Source organism: Octodon degus, unplaced genomic scaffold (assembly GCF_000260255.1).
Source record: "Octodon degus isolate 3935 unplaced genomic scaffold, OctDeg1.0 scaffold00017, whole genome shotgun sequence".
Classification (NCBI taxonomy): domain Eukaryota; kingdom Metazoa; phylum Chordata; class Mammalia; order Rodentia; family Octodontidae; genus Octodon; species Octodon degus.
In genome coordinates, this window is record NW_004524593.1 from 23243282 (window position 1) to 23260154 (window position 16873).

A 16873-nucleotide genomic window follows, 5' to 3' on the forward strand; every position below is an offset into this window, starting at 1 on the left:
CCGCTGGGACCCCTTCTGTCCCTCTCAGACAGAAGCTTTCTCTCCCCCAATAAATACATTTTGCTCTTAACCTCCATGGTTCTTAACATTCATCCTTCAATTGTAGAGACCAGGAGCTCATCCTGGACACCCAGCAGGTTGGGGGTTCCTTCCCCACATCACTAGCATGGGGGAGCCTGCCGGCAAAGCATGGTGATTACGGGGACAGCAGCCGGGGGCACTCTCCTTCTGCAGCCATCCAGGCCCAGGCCGTTCGGGTCCTCACAGGGAGGGGGTGGCGCATCCGCAGGACGCAGGGACCCCGACAGCAGTCCTGTGCCTCGCAGGGCCAGCCAGCACCATGGCTCTGGGATGCCCTGTCCCCACCTCGTGTCCCCAGGGGCTGAACACCTGACCAAAGCCCCTCAGGACCAGACTTTGCTCCACAAGCCTGGATGCGGACTGGATCTTTCAGGAGTGCTGCTGCCTGTGGACCGCTGGCCCAGGAGACAGAGCCCTGTTCCCTGGACTCTAGGCAGCGGGTCTGCACTCCAGCTTTTATCTCCATGGCCAGGCCTCCGTGGGAATCAGGAGCAGAGTTCTGTGTCACCTCAGCGGGGACCTCTTATGTGTGAGCAAATGCATGGGTCTGCCTTTCAGAATGTCAAGTGTAATTTTTACAAGTTGGTTGAATATTACTTATTCACTTAAATCCAAGCTTATCCTTCCTGTCAAATTGGCCTACATGCCCACTGACCACATTTTGCTTTCTGGTGGAGCAGTACCAAGCGTCCTCAGGGAAACAGACATCAATCTCAGATGCTTTCCTTTTTACATCCTGGGTGGGGCCTTCTTCAAGAGGGCCATGCTGTGCGTGTGCACGGCCTAGCAGTGCCCAGCGGGGCCAGCGCCAGCCCCCTGCAGCCCAGCCCCCGAGGCGAAGCCAGGACTCGTCCGGGTGCTGTTACTGCCTCCCTATGCAGCCTGTGGCTGCCTCATTTGTCGGTCACCACACTGCATCGGTGACCGGATGTGAATCATGACAACGCAGGCCTAAAAGGGGCCAGCTCACATGGGTGGGCAGACGGAGGCTTTGGGACAGACGTGGGCGGGCCTGCCAGGGTCCTCGGGCCCTCGGGCATCTGAGGTGCAGCCCTGGGCTGGGGGAGCACATCGCCCCCTCTGCAGCGTGAACATGCTGCTGACGCGACACACAAGGCTCCTGACTTCCCCATTTGGGAGCCGCGGACCCCTCTGAGGCTCTGCGGAGGGCTTGGAGCCCTCATCTCCAAAGCTGCACATCTGCATCACAAGCCAAGTTCTGCCCCCAGGCTCAGTGTCCCCCACCTGACCCTCCTCCATTTCAGTGAGAACCTTTAATTCCTACACTTCCTGTCCTCTAGCGGGGGTTGGAACTGTCTACTAGCAAGGCCAGATGGTGAATATTTTCAGCACTGCAATCTGAACATGGACTGCAGTTTGCTGACCTCTTTTCTAGAAGAAAAGAGAACAGAAACTTTGACTTCGCATTGAGGGCTTGAGTGGCTAGAAGGTGAACACGTCCTGAAGCTGAACCATCACAAGGGTGACTGGAAAGAGCTGGCTTCATCCTCAGGCCATGGACAGCCTGCAGCCTCTGATCTCTGCAAACATCAGAACTCTCACCCTCGGTAACCACACAGAGAAAGCCCCAAGGGGGCCCAGGAGGGAAAACCCTAGCTCGGGCCAGAGCTGCGCTCTGCATTCTCAGTTGTGTCTGCGTGAGTCAGCGTGGTCTCTAACGCACACACACAGAACCAGGCAGTGTGGCCCCATGCTGTGTGCGTGGAGAAGAGGGCAGGGCTAGCCCTAGGAGGGTGTGGTTGGAAATGAAATGCCGGAACCGAGGGCATCTAGGAAGGGGCAGGGCCACACCCATAGCTCCAGTTCCAGAGACATTGCAGGAGGAGTCTAGACGCAGTCCTGGGGTGCCCGCGAAAGAGTTGGAATTTGCAGGATCAGGAGAAAAGCACAGGTCCAACTTATGGATTACACGGTACCTCTAAGGCTCTTGGGCCCTTAGGAGCGAGGAACCTGGAAGTAAGAAACAGGGCCAGGGCTTGGGAGCTCAGACCTGTCTCTGAGCTTCGGCTTTCCCAAGCATTATAACTTCTGGATGGTGGCTCCCTCCTCTCCTGTCATTTTTTTCCCATGTGGAGACCCATGCAGCCTCCCTGTGCTTCATACCGCACGCCCCCATGCCCAAGGGAGCCCAACCCAAGCGCTGAATGGTCCCTGGCCTGGATTTCCTTCTGCCAGGGATGAACAGGATCAGCAGGCCTGAGTGGGGCGCACAGAGCAAGGAGCTACGCCTCAGGCTGGGCAGAGGAGGCTGGGCTCAGGTGCCCTCAGCACCCACATTCTGGGACAGGGTGTTAATTCCACACAGGCTGGACCTGAGAATCCCAGGGTGCAAACCCATGCTTCCTGAGCCACTGCAGCTGGGACTCTCAGGGTGCAGTGGGGATGCAGGCAAGGGGGCCCCTCCAGGAAGGCCGCTCTGGCTGAGGCTGTGGCTTTGTTCCCGAGTCATGGAATCACTGCAGAAGTTCCAGCCACAATCTGATCTCCTTGCTGGGCTGCAGCCCTGGCAGAGCCTCAGACATGCAGTGCTCACAGCCCTCCAGCTCAGGGAAGCGTGGAATCCCACCAATGTCATTTCTCACACACCCCAAGAATCTGAAAGCAGAAACAAATACAGCTTGCCCTGTTTGCAACAGTAAAGGTGGGGTCAATCTAGAGGTCACCAAGGGAGAATAAACAAGAAAATCTGGTGAACATAAAAGGGATTATGGCTCTCTGCGGAGGCGGCGTGGTGACGGAGCGAGCTGCGGGGCCCAAGCCATGGCAGGACAGGCACTTCGGAAGTTTCACCCGCTGTTTGACCGCGTGTTGGTTGAAAGGAGCGCAGCTGAAATTGTCACCAAAGGAGGCATTATGCTTCCAGAAAAATCTCAAGGCAAAGTGCTGTAGGCAACTGTGGTCGCTGTGGGGTCCGGCTCCAAGGGGAAGGGTGGAGAGATCCAACCAGTTCGTGTGAAAGCTGGAGATGAAGTTCTTCTTCCAGAATATGGAGGCACCAAAGTAGTTCTAGACGACAAGGATTATTTCTTGTTTAGAGATGGCGACATTCTTGGAAAATATGTAGAGTGAAGTAAATCACTGTTGACGTGGCGTCCCCAACGCTGCCCGTTCCACTGAGGTTCTGCGTCTTTCATCAGGTACATAATTTCCATGTCTCTTTTATAATAAACTGATGACACCTAATCACAAATATTCTCTAAACTTTAGTTTCACTGTACTGGTGTAAACACTTCCAAATAAAATATGTAAATGAGAAAAAAAAGGGATTATGACTCAGCTAAAATTCTGTTTTAAACATTTTTATTTATTTATTTATTTATTGTATTTTAGGGAAGGGTCTACAGGGTGTTCAGAGGCTCACTACTCAGACTTTGTAGTGATGTGCCTGTTTACAGCCTCCCAAGAGCTGGGAGTACAAGTGTGTGCCACCACATCCGGTCTCAAGTGCCATCGCAGGCCTGGGGATCGAACCCCCAGCCCCTACACCTGCTTGCAGACATTTTAATCTGCTGAGCTATTTGGCCAGCCCTCAGCTAAAATTCTGACACATTACCATAAGGATAAACACTGAAGACACTCTCGTCGACCAGAAATCCAGAACAAATAGCACAGGCATCCACTTATAAGAAAGTGGCTATTTCTTTTGCTTTTTCTCCTTTTTAGAGCTGGAGATTGAACTGGGGCCTCGCGCATGCTTAAGCACACACTACACCACTGAGCTTCACACCCCTATAGGAGGGTTCTAGACTAGAAAAACTTATACAAGAAGGAGAACTCTCCAGGGGCCAGAAGGAGGAAGGAAACGGGGTGGGCTGGGGGAGTGGAGGGAGGGCCTGAGGCCGCTGCCTCTGGCCTGGCCTTGGTTATGAAGACCAGGTTGATGCGTATCTGGGAAGCATAAAGCGCGGTGGCCATGGCCGCAGAGTCTGGCTGAGCCTGTTACTAAGTAAGATGGGAGCACGACCGGCCCCTTCCGCCTTCCACCGGGTGGGGTCCGCTTTGCTACCTCCGGCCCGGGAGCGGTTTCCTGACCTGACGGGGGGCAGCACAGCTGCAGGAGGCAGCCGACCTCCTGGGCCTCCGCGGCCAGGCCAGGCGCCCTGTACTCATGGATGCCCCATCCCAGGCTCCAGAGCGGCTGTGGGACTACACTGTGGACTCCGCAGGAGCGTTGCCCAGCGGCCCGGCAGCGGCCCTCCTGGGTCCCCCGGCCCCGTCAGCCGCGGAGGTGGGGCTGGCAGCATTCCCCTCCCGAGAGCCAAGGGGCGGAGTGCTGCGCTCTGCACCCTCAGGTTCACCCCGTGTAGGTCCTGGGCATATGGGGCTTCCTGTGTGCGCACGCAGCCTCCTCCTGTCACTGCCCCACACCCCTCAGTCCACAGCAACCAGAAATGGCACAGACCATCCTCCTGTGCTGACCCAGGGTCACCATCCAGCATTCACATTGTCCCCGCCCCCATGACAGCTGAGGGCACCAGGACGCCTCCGTCCCTGAGAGCCGAGCTCCTCTCCCCGTCTCCCCTCATCGTCCCTCGCACCTGTCCCCACCTGGGCACCTCTCTCCAGCCTGCTCCCTGTGCCCTCAGACTTGGGTTTGTCCCACCCTGCAGCTGGCCTCTGTCTGCACAGCGTCTCCCTCTTCTCCTGGCCTTGGGCCACTGCACACAGGCACAGGTCCCTTGGGCCCTTGGCAACTACCCCTGGTCCTGCTTCTGTGAGAGCAGGAAGACTGGCTGGGCCAGGGCTGGGCTGCCAATGTCAACAGTGGTTCCCAGAGGGCTGAGGGTCGCGGCCAGCGCAGTAAGGAGCACCCTGCATGGGCGCTTCAGTAGGAGGACAACCAACTATCGCTCTGTGTGTGGCGCTCAGAGCAGTGGCGGACTCCACGCTCTCTGCCTGTGCGTCTGCACATGCCTCCGCCTCGCACACTCCACAGTGCTGGGCACGCCCGTCAGGTGCCGTGGCAGGCAATGTAGCCCTTCCTCCAGGAGCCCTGGTGGACAGCAAGAGGGACCGCCAAAGCCTTGCTGGCTCCGGAGGGGGCCCAGACCGAAACCTCTGCGGAGGGATGTGTGCTCCTGTGCCTGGGGCCAGGGCTTCCTGCTCAGTCCCCTCCCGCCATGTGCCACGTCTCAGCAGCACCCAGGTGCACCCTGTTGGCAGGTGTCCTGTGTGGGCTGATCGCATCCTCCCCACTCCCCTCTCTTGCATGCACCTCTGAGGTGCCCCCTCCTAGGTCTCCTGGATTGTCAGGGTCTGGATCTCACGTACCCCCAAAGCACAGTCCCCAGCCTGTGCCACTGCTGGGAGGCAGGGGGAACTTGAGGAAGTGGGCTGGTGGGAGAAAGTGAGGCCTTTGGGGAGGTGGCCTTGATGGACCCTGGGACGCCAGTCCCTCCTCACACACTCTTTCTCTGCTTCCTGGCTCCTCTGAGCCTGCCACTTGCTCTCAGCAACTGGCCCAAGGACCAAGGACTGAAACCTCTGGAACCACGAGCTGCAACCTTAGTTAATGATTGTGGGTATTTTGTCACGGTGACCAGCACAGTATATGTCATCCTGACACACAGCCTTCACTGCCACTCCAGGGACTTTCTCAGAGCACAGCTTAGACCACAAAAATCTTCACTAGTGCCTGTGGCCCACAGAGTTGGAGAACTCAGGAAAGGTCAGGGCCCTCCCTACTTTAAATGGTCACCCAGGATCCCTTAGGGGTAAGCACTCCATAGACGGGAAACAGCCCAGCCCACCTTCCCGGCCACATCCACACTGCCTCCTGTGACTAACATGGCAGGCTCAGGACTCAGCCTCCACTGATTCCTCTGCTGAGCTGGCCCTGGGCCTGGAATGCACACACCTGTGTCACTGGCTTACCTGTCCCAGTTTCCCCACAGCTGTCTCTAAGGCCGGCCCTCCTACCTGCAGCCCCTCAGGTCTCTGCAGGCCCTTTAATCCATCTGCGTGACTGATGTTTCTTACACTGCCTTCCCCCTGAGACTGTAAATCCAGAGGGCAGGGACCCCATTTTATTCATGGGAATCCGTCACGATACTTACGCACCTCACAACACTCCTGTTGTACTTTGTGGAAGATGAGTTTTCTCAGCAGCACTCACCTCACCATCCTGACACAAGACGGGCGTTGAGTCCTCCTCATTTGGGGCAGAGGCCCCAGCAGTCCAGATTCAACTCCGAGGAGCCTCCGCAGAGCTAGGAGCCGACACACTTCTTCTGTGTGTGAATCAGGAGAAGCACCGTTTTCCTGAGGAAGAAGAAAGAACTGAGCAAAAGAAATGGAAAACATCACATGGCACCTGTGCGTGCCACACAGCTTTCGTTCAGGCCAGTCCCTATTACATGGAATCGGAAAAGGTTAAGACCATTTTGTAAATTGAGTCAAGGTGACATACAAGCCCTCCCAGGAGATGGACATATCTCTTCCTCGTGGCTGCAGATGTGTGTCACAACATCTCTGTGGCCATTTGGCTTCCATGGACTCAGAACAAGAGCAAGGCCATCCCACAGCTCCAGCTCCAGTGAGCAGAGAGCTCGCAGGCTCAGGGTTCTCGCGGTCTGGGGAACACAGCCCTCGGGTCCCTGCCAGAGCCCTGTAGTGCTGAGGCAGCCTGGGTAAAGGCAAGCATGGACTAACACAGACTTGCAGATGCATGGAAATGGAGAGGGCAGCTCAGCGGGCAGCTCAGCCCAGGACAGGTAAGGTCTCTTCCTCCACATCTGCCTCCCAGTGGAGCTGGAGAGCACTTTGGGCCACCATCTCCTGGTCGTCCAGTTGGATAACTAAGCCCATATGCCTGGGCACCATCCTCCTGGTGATAACAATATGGCCTGATATGCAGGCCTAGGCCCTCTGCACCCCTTGACCAGACTGCAGCCCAACCTCACAGCTGGCTTCGGCTCCCTTTCTGATTGGCTGAGCCCAGCATGCTGGCCACCGTTTTCTGACTCCCACAGTGAGGTGAAGTGAGACAGAGGTCCAGGACACACAGCTCAGATCCTCCGTGAACCTGAGAAGAGCGGCCGATCACACGTCACACGCATGCTCCACAGCAGCAGACCAGCGACACGATGTCCACATGGCGCGGTGCTGACCAGGCCACTGCTCAGCAAGGGTGTCTGCGGGCCACAGCTCCTGCTGCCTGTTGGCCGTGCACAGGCCAGATGATGTGCTCCCGCGCTGCAGACCCAGCTGCCCTGAAGCTGGGGGAGGTGGAGCGCTGGGCCACCCTCGCCCGCCGTCCATCCCAGACCTCCGGGTGGTCCCAAGCCGGTCTGGCCCGGGAAACATCTTTCCACATGGTTTCTAGGGCCCAGCGCAGGCGGTTTCTCCACAGGGCCACATCTCTTCTCTTTCAGCAGCTCTCCCTCCTCTCGGAGTCCGGAAGCTGCGGCCCCGCGCTCCAGGTAAGTGGGACGGGGCGCCGGTGTTTGGGTGGGTGCTGCGGCCCCGGGAGGGGCTCTGGCTCCGAGCAGGTTCTCCCGCTGGTGCTGCAGACGGCGCTGGGGGGCACTCGCGGATGGCCAGGTCCCGCCTGGGGACAGGACTGCGCGGCCTGGACCCACCACGGGCCCGCAGGTCAGCCCTGCGCCCCCTCCGGCCCCGTGTCACCGCCGGCCCCGACCACCGAGGGAAGAGGCCACCCGGACGCGGGGGAAGCGCGGGGCAGAGCCCGCCGTCTCCCGCCCACACCAGCGGCCCAGAGCGCTCACCTGCCGCCGCGCCGACCGACCGACCGACCGACCGCGCGGCCGCGCCTGCTCCGGGGACCGGGTCCAGCCCGCCCCTCGCTCTCGCCGCCCTCCCGCGCCCCAGCCCCGCCTCTTCCGCGGCCTGGACTCCGGACCCGAGGGAGACCTTAAGCGGCCGCTGTTTCAAGTTACTGATTCGCTGGGATTTTGTTGGCAAGAGCCGAGCGCAAGCACAGCAGGCAGCCAGTGACCCGAGGGTGGACGCTTGGTCACCGGAGGAACAGGTGTGGCCCGGCGGGACAGGCCCGGTCTCTGGTCCTGGTTCTGGCGCCGCTCGCACACCCGGCCGGCCGGCGGATCCCGGTGCCCTCGGGCAGCCTTCGCCGCCGCCGCACGCCATCCGCTTTCACTTCCTCTGGGCCTCACGGTCACGGCACGCCAAAGGGCTCTCTTCCTCTCTTCGGAGTTCCCTGTTTTCTGTGTCCCCGTGCTTGGCTCTGGGGATGACCGTCAGGGATCACACACGGCGACTCTGCACCCAGCTCAGCAGCCATGCTGGGGCGGTGGGGAGGAGGCGGGAGCTCTGTCGGGGAGCAGGCAGCCTGGCAGGGCGGGTGAGTGGGCTGCAGGTGGCCGGTTGGCGCGAGGGTCGGCCCTGGCACCTTGAGGAGTGCGTCAGCTCTGGTGGGCTCCGGCGCAGGTGCTGAGCGCTGTGTGAGGACCCGAAGGTCAGAAGGACCCTGGGGTGTGCTGAGGCCTGCCTGACCTGCCTCACACTCTTCCAGAGTTACCCTGGGGCTGTGTGCGGGCCTCCAGCTGGGCTTCCTTGCTGCCTGCCCCCAGCGAGAGGATTGCCTCCTCCCCGCTTGGTCTGCAGCCCGCCCGTGTCCCTAAGAGCAGTGGCCGCACTCTCCTAGCCCTGGGGCTCCCTTGCTTTGGGGCTGGAGGCTAGGGTGCACCGTGTTCCCACTGTGTGGGCTGTAGGATGGGCTCGGAGACTTCCGCCCACCACACCTACCCCTGACAGCCCCCAGCCACAAGCCTTCCCTCTGCTGCTTTGGACCTGATTTCAGGTCCACTCCCTGAGACCTAAAAGCACGCTGACCCTGGGCTCCCATCTACTTCTCAAGGCGGGGTTGGGGATGGTTTCACTTTCACCCTCCTGACCTAGAAACCACCTGGCCTCATTCCTGGCTCCTCCTCCAGGTTGTCCCCTGCCTAACCTTTCCGTCACAGCTCTTCAGCGTCCAGGAAGCTTCATCTCTCTGGTTAGCTCCATCCTCACCTCCACAGAGGGCGCTATGTGTGCACCCAGCCTTATTGTGGGCCAAGCTGAAACCACTTGATAACTAACAGAACACGTGCGTGTCAGACCCGCCCACACTCCTCTTGGCCACCTCTGTTTCCCCCTGGGGCTGCTCTCGTGCAAGCCCTCAGGTCCCCATCCACCTGCACAGTGCTTACTGGTGACTCTACTTGATGAGAGCCAGCCGCAGCTGTGTTCAGAGCCCCTGCTCTCATTTCTTCACTGTGTCCACACTGTGAGGCCTCCCCAGCCCAGCTCCTGCCCCTGCCAGGCCTCTCCTTGTCTTGCTGCCAGACTTCCTGTCACTACTGGGACACAGCTGTGATCCTGGTTTTCTGGCCTGTCCACCCTGCCGGACCACATCTCCTGTACCTTCTGCTCGTCTATTGGGTCTTGCGCACTGCTGACCCATGATTCGTGTTTAATAATAATTATCTCTGCATCTATTTTTGTGTGGGGCTGCCGCCTGGAACCCAGGGCCTTTGCACTGAGCTACAGCGCTGTTATCATCTTTTATCATAAGACAGGCTCACACTGTCTCCAGGTGGCCCAGTCTGGCCTTGAGCTCACAGCTTCCTGCCTCAGCCTCCCAGACTGCTGGCTTACAGGTGTGCATCTCCACACCTGGCTTTTTGTACACATTCTTAAGCCATGAAGAGTCCTGTGGCTTCGAGGCCGACTGGGGGCCACCGTTGTCTCAGTCCTCCACCTGGTCCATTCCAACACAGCCACGCCTCCCAGGACCAGCTGTCTCCTGTCACATCCTGTGACTAGATCCCACTGCCTGTGTCTGTAAAGGGGAGGGAGGAAGCCACCGAGTTCACCTAGCAGTGGGTCCACCACTCACAGCCCCACGAGGTTCCGCCCGGGCTGGTTGCTGTGGGTGCATTAAAGGCTGTGGTCCTGGTTTTCAAGGTGATTTTACCTGGTTGTAAACGTAGATGCTGCCATGCCAGCTCCGCCCCTGCAATTAAGACTGGGCATGGTGGCACAGGCCTATAATCCCAGCGCTTAGGAGGCTGCAAAACAGGAAGGATCATTACAAGTCCAATCTGTGTAGTGAGACCCTGTAGACCCTGTACTCAATACATTAAAAATAAATAGGGCTGAAAAAAATAAATAAATAAATAGGGCTGGGAAGATGGCTCAGTAGAATAAGCGCTTCCCGGCAAGCACAAGGGCCTGAGTTCAATCCCCGGTTCCACAAAGGAAAAAAAAATAAAAGATATAAATAAATAAAGGGGGATGCGCAGCTGTAGGATGTCATGGGCAAAGTAGTACCAGGGCTCTGACCTCTCCTGTCTGCTCTGACACCCACGGAGGGCACACCCACAGGCCGGCACACCCACGGGCACACCCCTTCTGGGGCTGCTGTGAGCCCCACTGGGCAATGCTGCGCGGACACCTCAGAATTTACAGCAATGGTATTGGAAGTCAGGCAGGCACATCCATGCCACATCCTGCCCCCCACAAACACCCCTGCCCTGCTGCTGCGCAGCTCCTCACTGGGCAGTGTGGGGAGCAGACAGGGGCCCCAGCGGTGAGGACAGCTCTGGGACCAGAATGGCTCGGGCTAATCCCCCAGTTCTGCTAGCTTCCTAGCTGCCCACCTCTCTGCCTCAGTTTCCTCATCTGTAAGGTGGGGGTAAGAGCATCAGCCTCCCAGGGGTGCTAGCACTGCTACAGGGGTGGAGGGTGGGCTTCCTCGCACGGGCCCCCTACCCTGTCCTCTCCACTCTACAGCAATTCTTCTGTCACCTCCCCCCCGCCCCCAGCCAAAGCCCCATGGTTAGGGGCTTGGTCATTGTCGTGGTCCGAGCGCTGAGCTGCAGGCAGGCCAAGGCGAGGGGGGCCGGGCTCAGCACATGCTCCCAGAAGAGCCTTGCTAGGGTCCGTTCTTGAATAGTTAGCATGAAACAGCCGCATGTCTTAGATGGAAAATGATGTCATTAGAGGCTAACGGCGTATTTACTTCCAGATATTTATCATTTTTTAAAAAATCAAACATGAAGGTGGGGGTGGTGCTCAGTGGTGGGCGCATGCGCAGCTCGCGCAGGGCCTGGGTTCCATCCCCACCACACGCGGAAACCACAGTCAAGAATTTTACCCCATCGAAAGTGCAGAAAATCGCCTTTAAGTTAATTTTCATTATGCAGCCATATTCAACACCTTTTAAAAATGAAAGGCAGACCACGAGGACGGTCGTCTGGTTAGTTTTGCAATCTTCAGGCGCGGCCTCTCCTGTCTGCGGCGCTAGCTGCTCGCTACCCACGGCGGCTCTCAGGACCCAACGCCACCGACTGTGCTGAGCGACGCACCGCCCGGGAGAGATGCGTGCGCAGAGAGGGCTCGGGGCGGGGCGCTGCGCGTGACGCACGCTAGACTGCGGAGACCCGGCTCCCAAGCGGGCGGAAAGTCCCCAGAGACCTTTCGGGTGACTTCATCGCTCGCGCAGCGCAGCTCTCGGCTGCTGGCGCACACACCATGGCGCTTCCTCGTGGAAGGGCTTTCCCGTGCCCTTAGGAAAGGTTCTGCTGCTTCTACTCACAATTTGACGGGGGATCGGATTAGAGTCAGTACTTTCCTTGCTCAAAGTGGTCTCGGGTGGCCTTTCCCCCAGTGCCTAGCATTCGTGAGAAGTCTGCAACATAAGATCTGTTCCTTTATCTATGCTGGACATAAAATTTCCCTTGCATAGGTATTTAAGAGACTTCCTTGCAGTTTCTTATTATTAAAAACTATTTTTCAAAGGTTTTTAGAAATGAGTCAAATAACTGATTTGGCCTGAAATCCAGACCAGGCATTTCTTCTTCTTCCGTCCAGGCTTATCAGTTGTGTAACGTCTTCTTCCATTACCTCTGGGACTAGTCCTCCCATTTCTTGGGGTGCCTTCTCTATGGACACCACACCCCTCATGCTGGGCACAGGGAACGCTGCACAGTTTTTGTGCTGCCTGGAAAACAAGATTCTTTTTCCTCTGCTTTCCCTGCTCTCTCCGGAGCGCTCCTGAGTCTGCCCAGTACCAAGGAGTGTCTCCAGCTTGCTGCTGTTAATTCCTTACATTAGTCCTTTAGCAGGACACAGCCTTCACTGACACAGTGTGACGTTTTGCACTTGTGATGTGAAGCATTAAGCAAAAATGTTGGAAGAACAATACCACAATCACCACATATTCGATAGTCTATATTTGTCACATCATATGTATGTACCTACACACATACATACATACATACATACATACGTTATACACACACACGGCTGTGATCTGAATTTGTGCCGATTTCCCTGGTGTCATTTGCACTGTAGGTTTTAATAACTAGGCTTTAATCCATTGGGCCCTTCAGACACAGGAGGTCACAGACGCGGCTCTCTCAGTGGAAGGAACTGGACAGCATGTGAACTCATGCCCCAGGTCTGCCTCTCAGGAGCCAGGGACTGGGGTGCTCCTTTCCTCTCTGGGCAGTTGGGGGTGTGAGGCTCTGACCCTCCTTGCTGTGACACATTCAGAGCCCCCGTGCGCTGGGCCGCAGGCTGCTCATCACCACCAGGCCCCACCAGGTCTCGGCCCCTCTACAGAAAGCATTTGCCCCCTTAGGAGAGGAGGAAAAGGCCCCACAAGTGCAACAGAGCCCCCCACGGTCCCTCTGGAGGCCGTCATAGTCTGAGTCTGCAGGCTTTCTTCCTGCGCAGGTCTTTATTTCATCTCCCTTCATCCTCCAGGCTGCTGGAGGCTGCACACAAGACCCTCCAAGCTGGGCAGGTGCTGGACACGGGAACTCTGTCCCCAGCCACAGTTCTGAGCCCTGGAAGTCCAGACACAGAGAAGAGCTTGGGATTCATGACAAACTCACTATGCAGTAAAACCTGCCCTGCTGTGAGGTGGGCATCACACACTCACTTCTAGGGCATGATTCTTTTTTTTTTTTTTCTGGTACCAGGGGTTGAACTCAGGACCCTGTGCTTGCCAGGCAAGCGCTTATTCTACTGAGCTATCTCCCTGGGTCCAAGATGATGATTCTTCTATTTCTCTGAGAAATGTCGTGGTACTTGCCTGTGTGTCCTGGTCATGTACCCAACAGTGTTTGGTAATACACGGCTCCACGTGATGAGAATTTGCGGTTGTATCAGGAGGGGAGCACCTGCAAAATTAGAGCCATGGAGAATATGTTTCTAAAAAGATTAGCAGATAATTTGTATTAGAACAATATGGAAGATGGTTTGAAGGCTTCTCAGGAATCAGCAAGACCCCACTTTGCAGCCTCAAGGAGCAAAGTTATAGAGCTTTTATTTGAGAAAAGAGCCCTGGGCCCTGTGCTGGAGAAGGGCTGAACAGGGAATTGGTTTCCTGGGATTTGTTTCATAGGGCTCAGCCACCAGGCACCCAGAGGCCTCTGCAGCCAGGACTGAAGGGACCTGGCTGCTGCTTTACCTGGCAAATCTATCAGACTGCAGTGTCATTCATGGAGGCAGAATGCAAGCATTGTTGGTTTAGGGAGGCTTCCACCCAGACTTGAGAAGAAGGCCTGGGAACCAGGCAGTGCCTCCTGAGAGGGCAGCAGGTGGAGCTGTGCGAGTGAGGCCCGAAGCACAGAGGGGCCCAGGAAGCTGGAGAAGCCAGAAATTCTGCTGTAGAAAGCCATTGTTGCAGGGTAAATTCTGCCTGAGAGAGACCATGAGGGCTACAACCAGTGGCGCTGCGCTGGACAGGGAGCTTCAGGCTTTTGTTTCTCATGCTGGCATTCAGTCTTTCTTTGGTCCGTTCCTTTCCACTCCTGTTTCTCCCTTTTGGAAGGGAGTGCTTACTATGTGCCATTGTGTTTTGTAAGTGTTTAATATCTTTTTTATTTTACAAGGACTCACAGCTAAGAGTTTACTTCAGCCTTTCTTCTTTATTTTTGAGGCAAGGTCTCACTCTGTATTTCAGGCTGACCTTGAACTTACTGTGTGACCCATGCTGTCCTTGCACTTGGGGTGATCCTCCAGCCTGAGCTCCTAATTGCTGGGATCACAGGCCTGTGCTTCCATGCTTGGCTACTTTAAGAGTGAATTTTGGACCCGGACTTTGCAGCTGGAACTGTTCAGATTTTGAAAATTCTGAGGATGGACTAAGCGTATTTTGCTTAATGACATGGATACCAGTCTTTTGGAGGCCAAGGGCAGAATGTTATGGTTGAGATCTGAAATGTCCCCTGGATGTCTTCTGTGTTTAGAAGGTGGCTAGACTTCGGGGGTACTAGTTGGGGCCTGGTTGGTGGTGGGCCCCTGAGCTGTGACCTTGGAGGTGCATTCTTGTCCCAGCTCTGTCCCTTTCTCGCTGCCTCCTGGCTATGGAGTGGAGAGCTTTTCTTGGTCATGCCCACTGACCATGCCGTTCCTGCAAAGGTGGGTGCTGTGAGACGTTCCGCCTCTGCACCGTGGGGCCCTAGCAAAGGGAAGCCAGCTGCACACCCACATAGGGTGCGCTCTGACTGAGGGGAGAGCTGTTCCGACTCAGGGCCAGCCCTGAGCGAGTGCGCTCCTGAGACAGGAGTTCCCTCTGGCTGTTTGCTCTGCCGCAGCTCTGTTGCAAGGAGCAGCAAGCTGTCAGCCTGGCTTCTCCTTTGTGCCAGGACCAGTCGGTACAGAGCTACAGAGCTATTGCAGAGAAGGCGCTGCCCACTCAGAGCTCTGCCCGAGCTGCATGCTTTCAGCCAGAATCCATTTATACAACCCTAAGGAGAGCTCCCCACACTCAGAGAGCTTTAACGTCCTCAGGTAAGTGGCTGCACAGGACAAAATGCAAACCAGGACTCAAGGGCAGCCTGCACTTCTGTGGGGTACAGGAGATGCAGCCTTGCCCTTTGGGGAGGGCAATGCGGCCATCACCTCTCCACGCAGGCGGACACCCCTCCTGGATTTCCTGCTGAGTTACAAAAGCAAACAGGCTGTCAGCCCAGGATTCACCTTTGGGAAACTACAGGGACAGCAGCTGAGGTGCTGGCCTTTAAGCACCAGGTCTGCAGCGATCAACCTGTGAGCCTCATTCCGAGCAGGACTGAGGGGTCCAGAGAAGGATGCAGGTGGCCAGATGCTCGGAAGCTGCTGAGCTGCGCTGGAGATGTGCACAGTTGAGCCTCTGCCCCTGATCCCAGTGACGAGAAAAACATCACCCAGGTGAAGAGGAAGTGTGAGCGTGGAGGACAAAGCACACACACCAGGGGACAGAGGGTGAGTTCTTCAGTCAGGACACCAGCAGGTGCCATTGCAAGGTGCCTGCTGGGGGCGCCAGGTGCCTGCGGCCTCAGGGCAGCTGGAGCTGTGGCTGTGGCTCTCGGCCTGGGCGGGGCCTGGAGCCCTGGGGCTGGAGCTCATGTGAGCAGAGTGCTCGGGAGCTGGTTGGGGCTGAAGGGCTGCAGATAACTGCTGAATTCCAGACTCTTCCTCAGCCTGCGAGAAACAGTGGGGAGTGAGGGACAGAAAGGGACCCAGAAAAGGAGGCGCAGGATGCCCAGAGAGGACACAAAGGGGAGGAGTGGGGGAGTGAGGGTGAGGCTCTGAGCCGACCTTCAAGTCCTCACGTGTGCGTGAGCTTGCCTCTGTGTGCACATGGCCCAGTGTGTGCGCACGTGTGGTATGCAGCGAGCAGCTGTGGAGCTGACACACTTCCCCTTTCCTCCTGCAGACTCTGGGCTGCTTGTACAAAACAAACTCAAGAAGATTCTGAAGGTTGAAGAGGAAAAGGCAGACCAGACCGGCCAGAACCGGGCCTGGGGCTGACTGTGACAATCTTCCCACCCAAATGGCTAGAATGAAAACAGTGACAGAGCCTGCAGGTCGTGCGATTCCAATTCCAGCACCCCAGAGGGCAGAGACAGGAGGACTGCAAGCTGTCTCAAAATAAAAAATAAGGAAGAAGCTGGGGTTATACTCAGTGTGAAGGCCCTAGGTACAGTCCCCAACGCTGATGAAGAATAAGAAGCAGCGACAGCATCAGACGCCGGCTAGGAAGCCTTCAGGAGCAGGCAAAGGGGCCAAACTGGCTGTGCCCATCCACCTTGTGCTCAGATCCACAGCTCTGCTGGACGGAGGGAAGGGAACGTGCTTGCCAGGTAGCGCACAGAGGACAGTGCGACCCCGTGCAGCACAGCCCACCGCTCTTAGGGTACAGCCTCACCCCCTCCTATACTGCAGCCCCGTGTCCTTCCCCTGTCCCTGCCTGCTGAGCCTTCGCTGGAGCCCGACAGCAGTGTGCCATGGGGGCAGACCGCCCAGTTGGCTGTGGCCTGCTCCACGCAGTGACCCTGCTTTTCCACTGGATAAATTCTCTAAACACAAAAGGTATTTTTGAGTTTCTCACTGTCGCAGAGCAACAAATCCATATTTCTGAATTTGTGCCAGCGATTTCTCAGGCTTCGGCAGCTCGCAGGTGTGTCCGACGGCTACGTTATTTTTCCTTCTATGAGGCTGCTTGGTGAAGCAGATAGAAACGACTTCAACACGGTAAATGCCATTTGGTGAAAACCAAGCACAAGCATTTTACTAAAAGAAAATGCTGAAGTCGTTTCTACTAATGTGAGACAAAGACAGTTCCTGCTGTCACCATTGTGTCAACATGGCTTGGGGATGAAGCTGATCCAGTAGACAGGAGGAGGAATTAATTGGGTAAACCTGGGAAAAAATTAAGACTGCCTTCCAAAATAAATGACCACTGCAGCCATAAACAAAAACAAATGCCTCGCCCGCTAAAGACTCACAGGTCAGAATGTAGCACTCATCTCTG

At 56.6% G+C, this 16873-nt stretch overlaps 1 protein-coding gene and 1 pseudogene across 2 annotated transcripts in view; one reads left to right on the top strand and one right to left on the bottom strand.

Moving 5' to 3' along the window:
• The window catches only part of Tlr5 (toll like receptor 5), a 12847-nt gene extending 5031 nt beyond the window's left edge, over positions 1 to 7816 (bottom strand). Inside the window, exons 1-2 of one of the 2 annotated variants that reach the window (XM_023710318.1) lie at positions 7683 to 7816; positions 6218 to 6363 (exon numbers count right to left, since the gene is read on the bottom strand). In XM_023710318.1, coding sequence (XP_023566086.1) covers positions 6218 to 6258 — 41 coding nt within the window. In that variant the 5' untranslated portion in view covers positions 6259 to 6363; positions 7683 to 7816. Of the gene's footprint in view, positions 1 to 6217; positions 6696 to 7682 lie in introns of those variants that run through there. The other variant, XM_004626950.2, reaches the window with a different exon arrangement.
• LOC105741629 lies at positions 2863 to 3171 on the top strand (annotated as a pseudogene).
• Positions 7817 to 16873: the final 9057 nt, after the last annotated feature.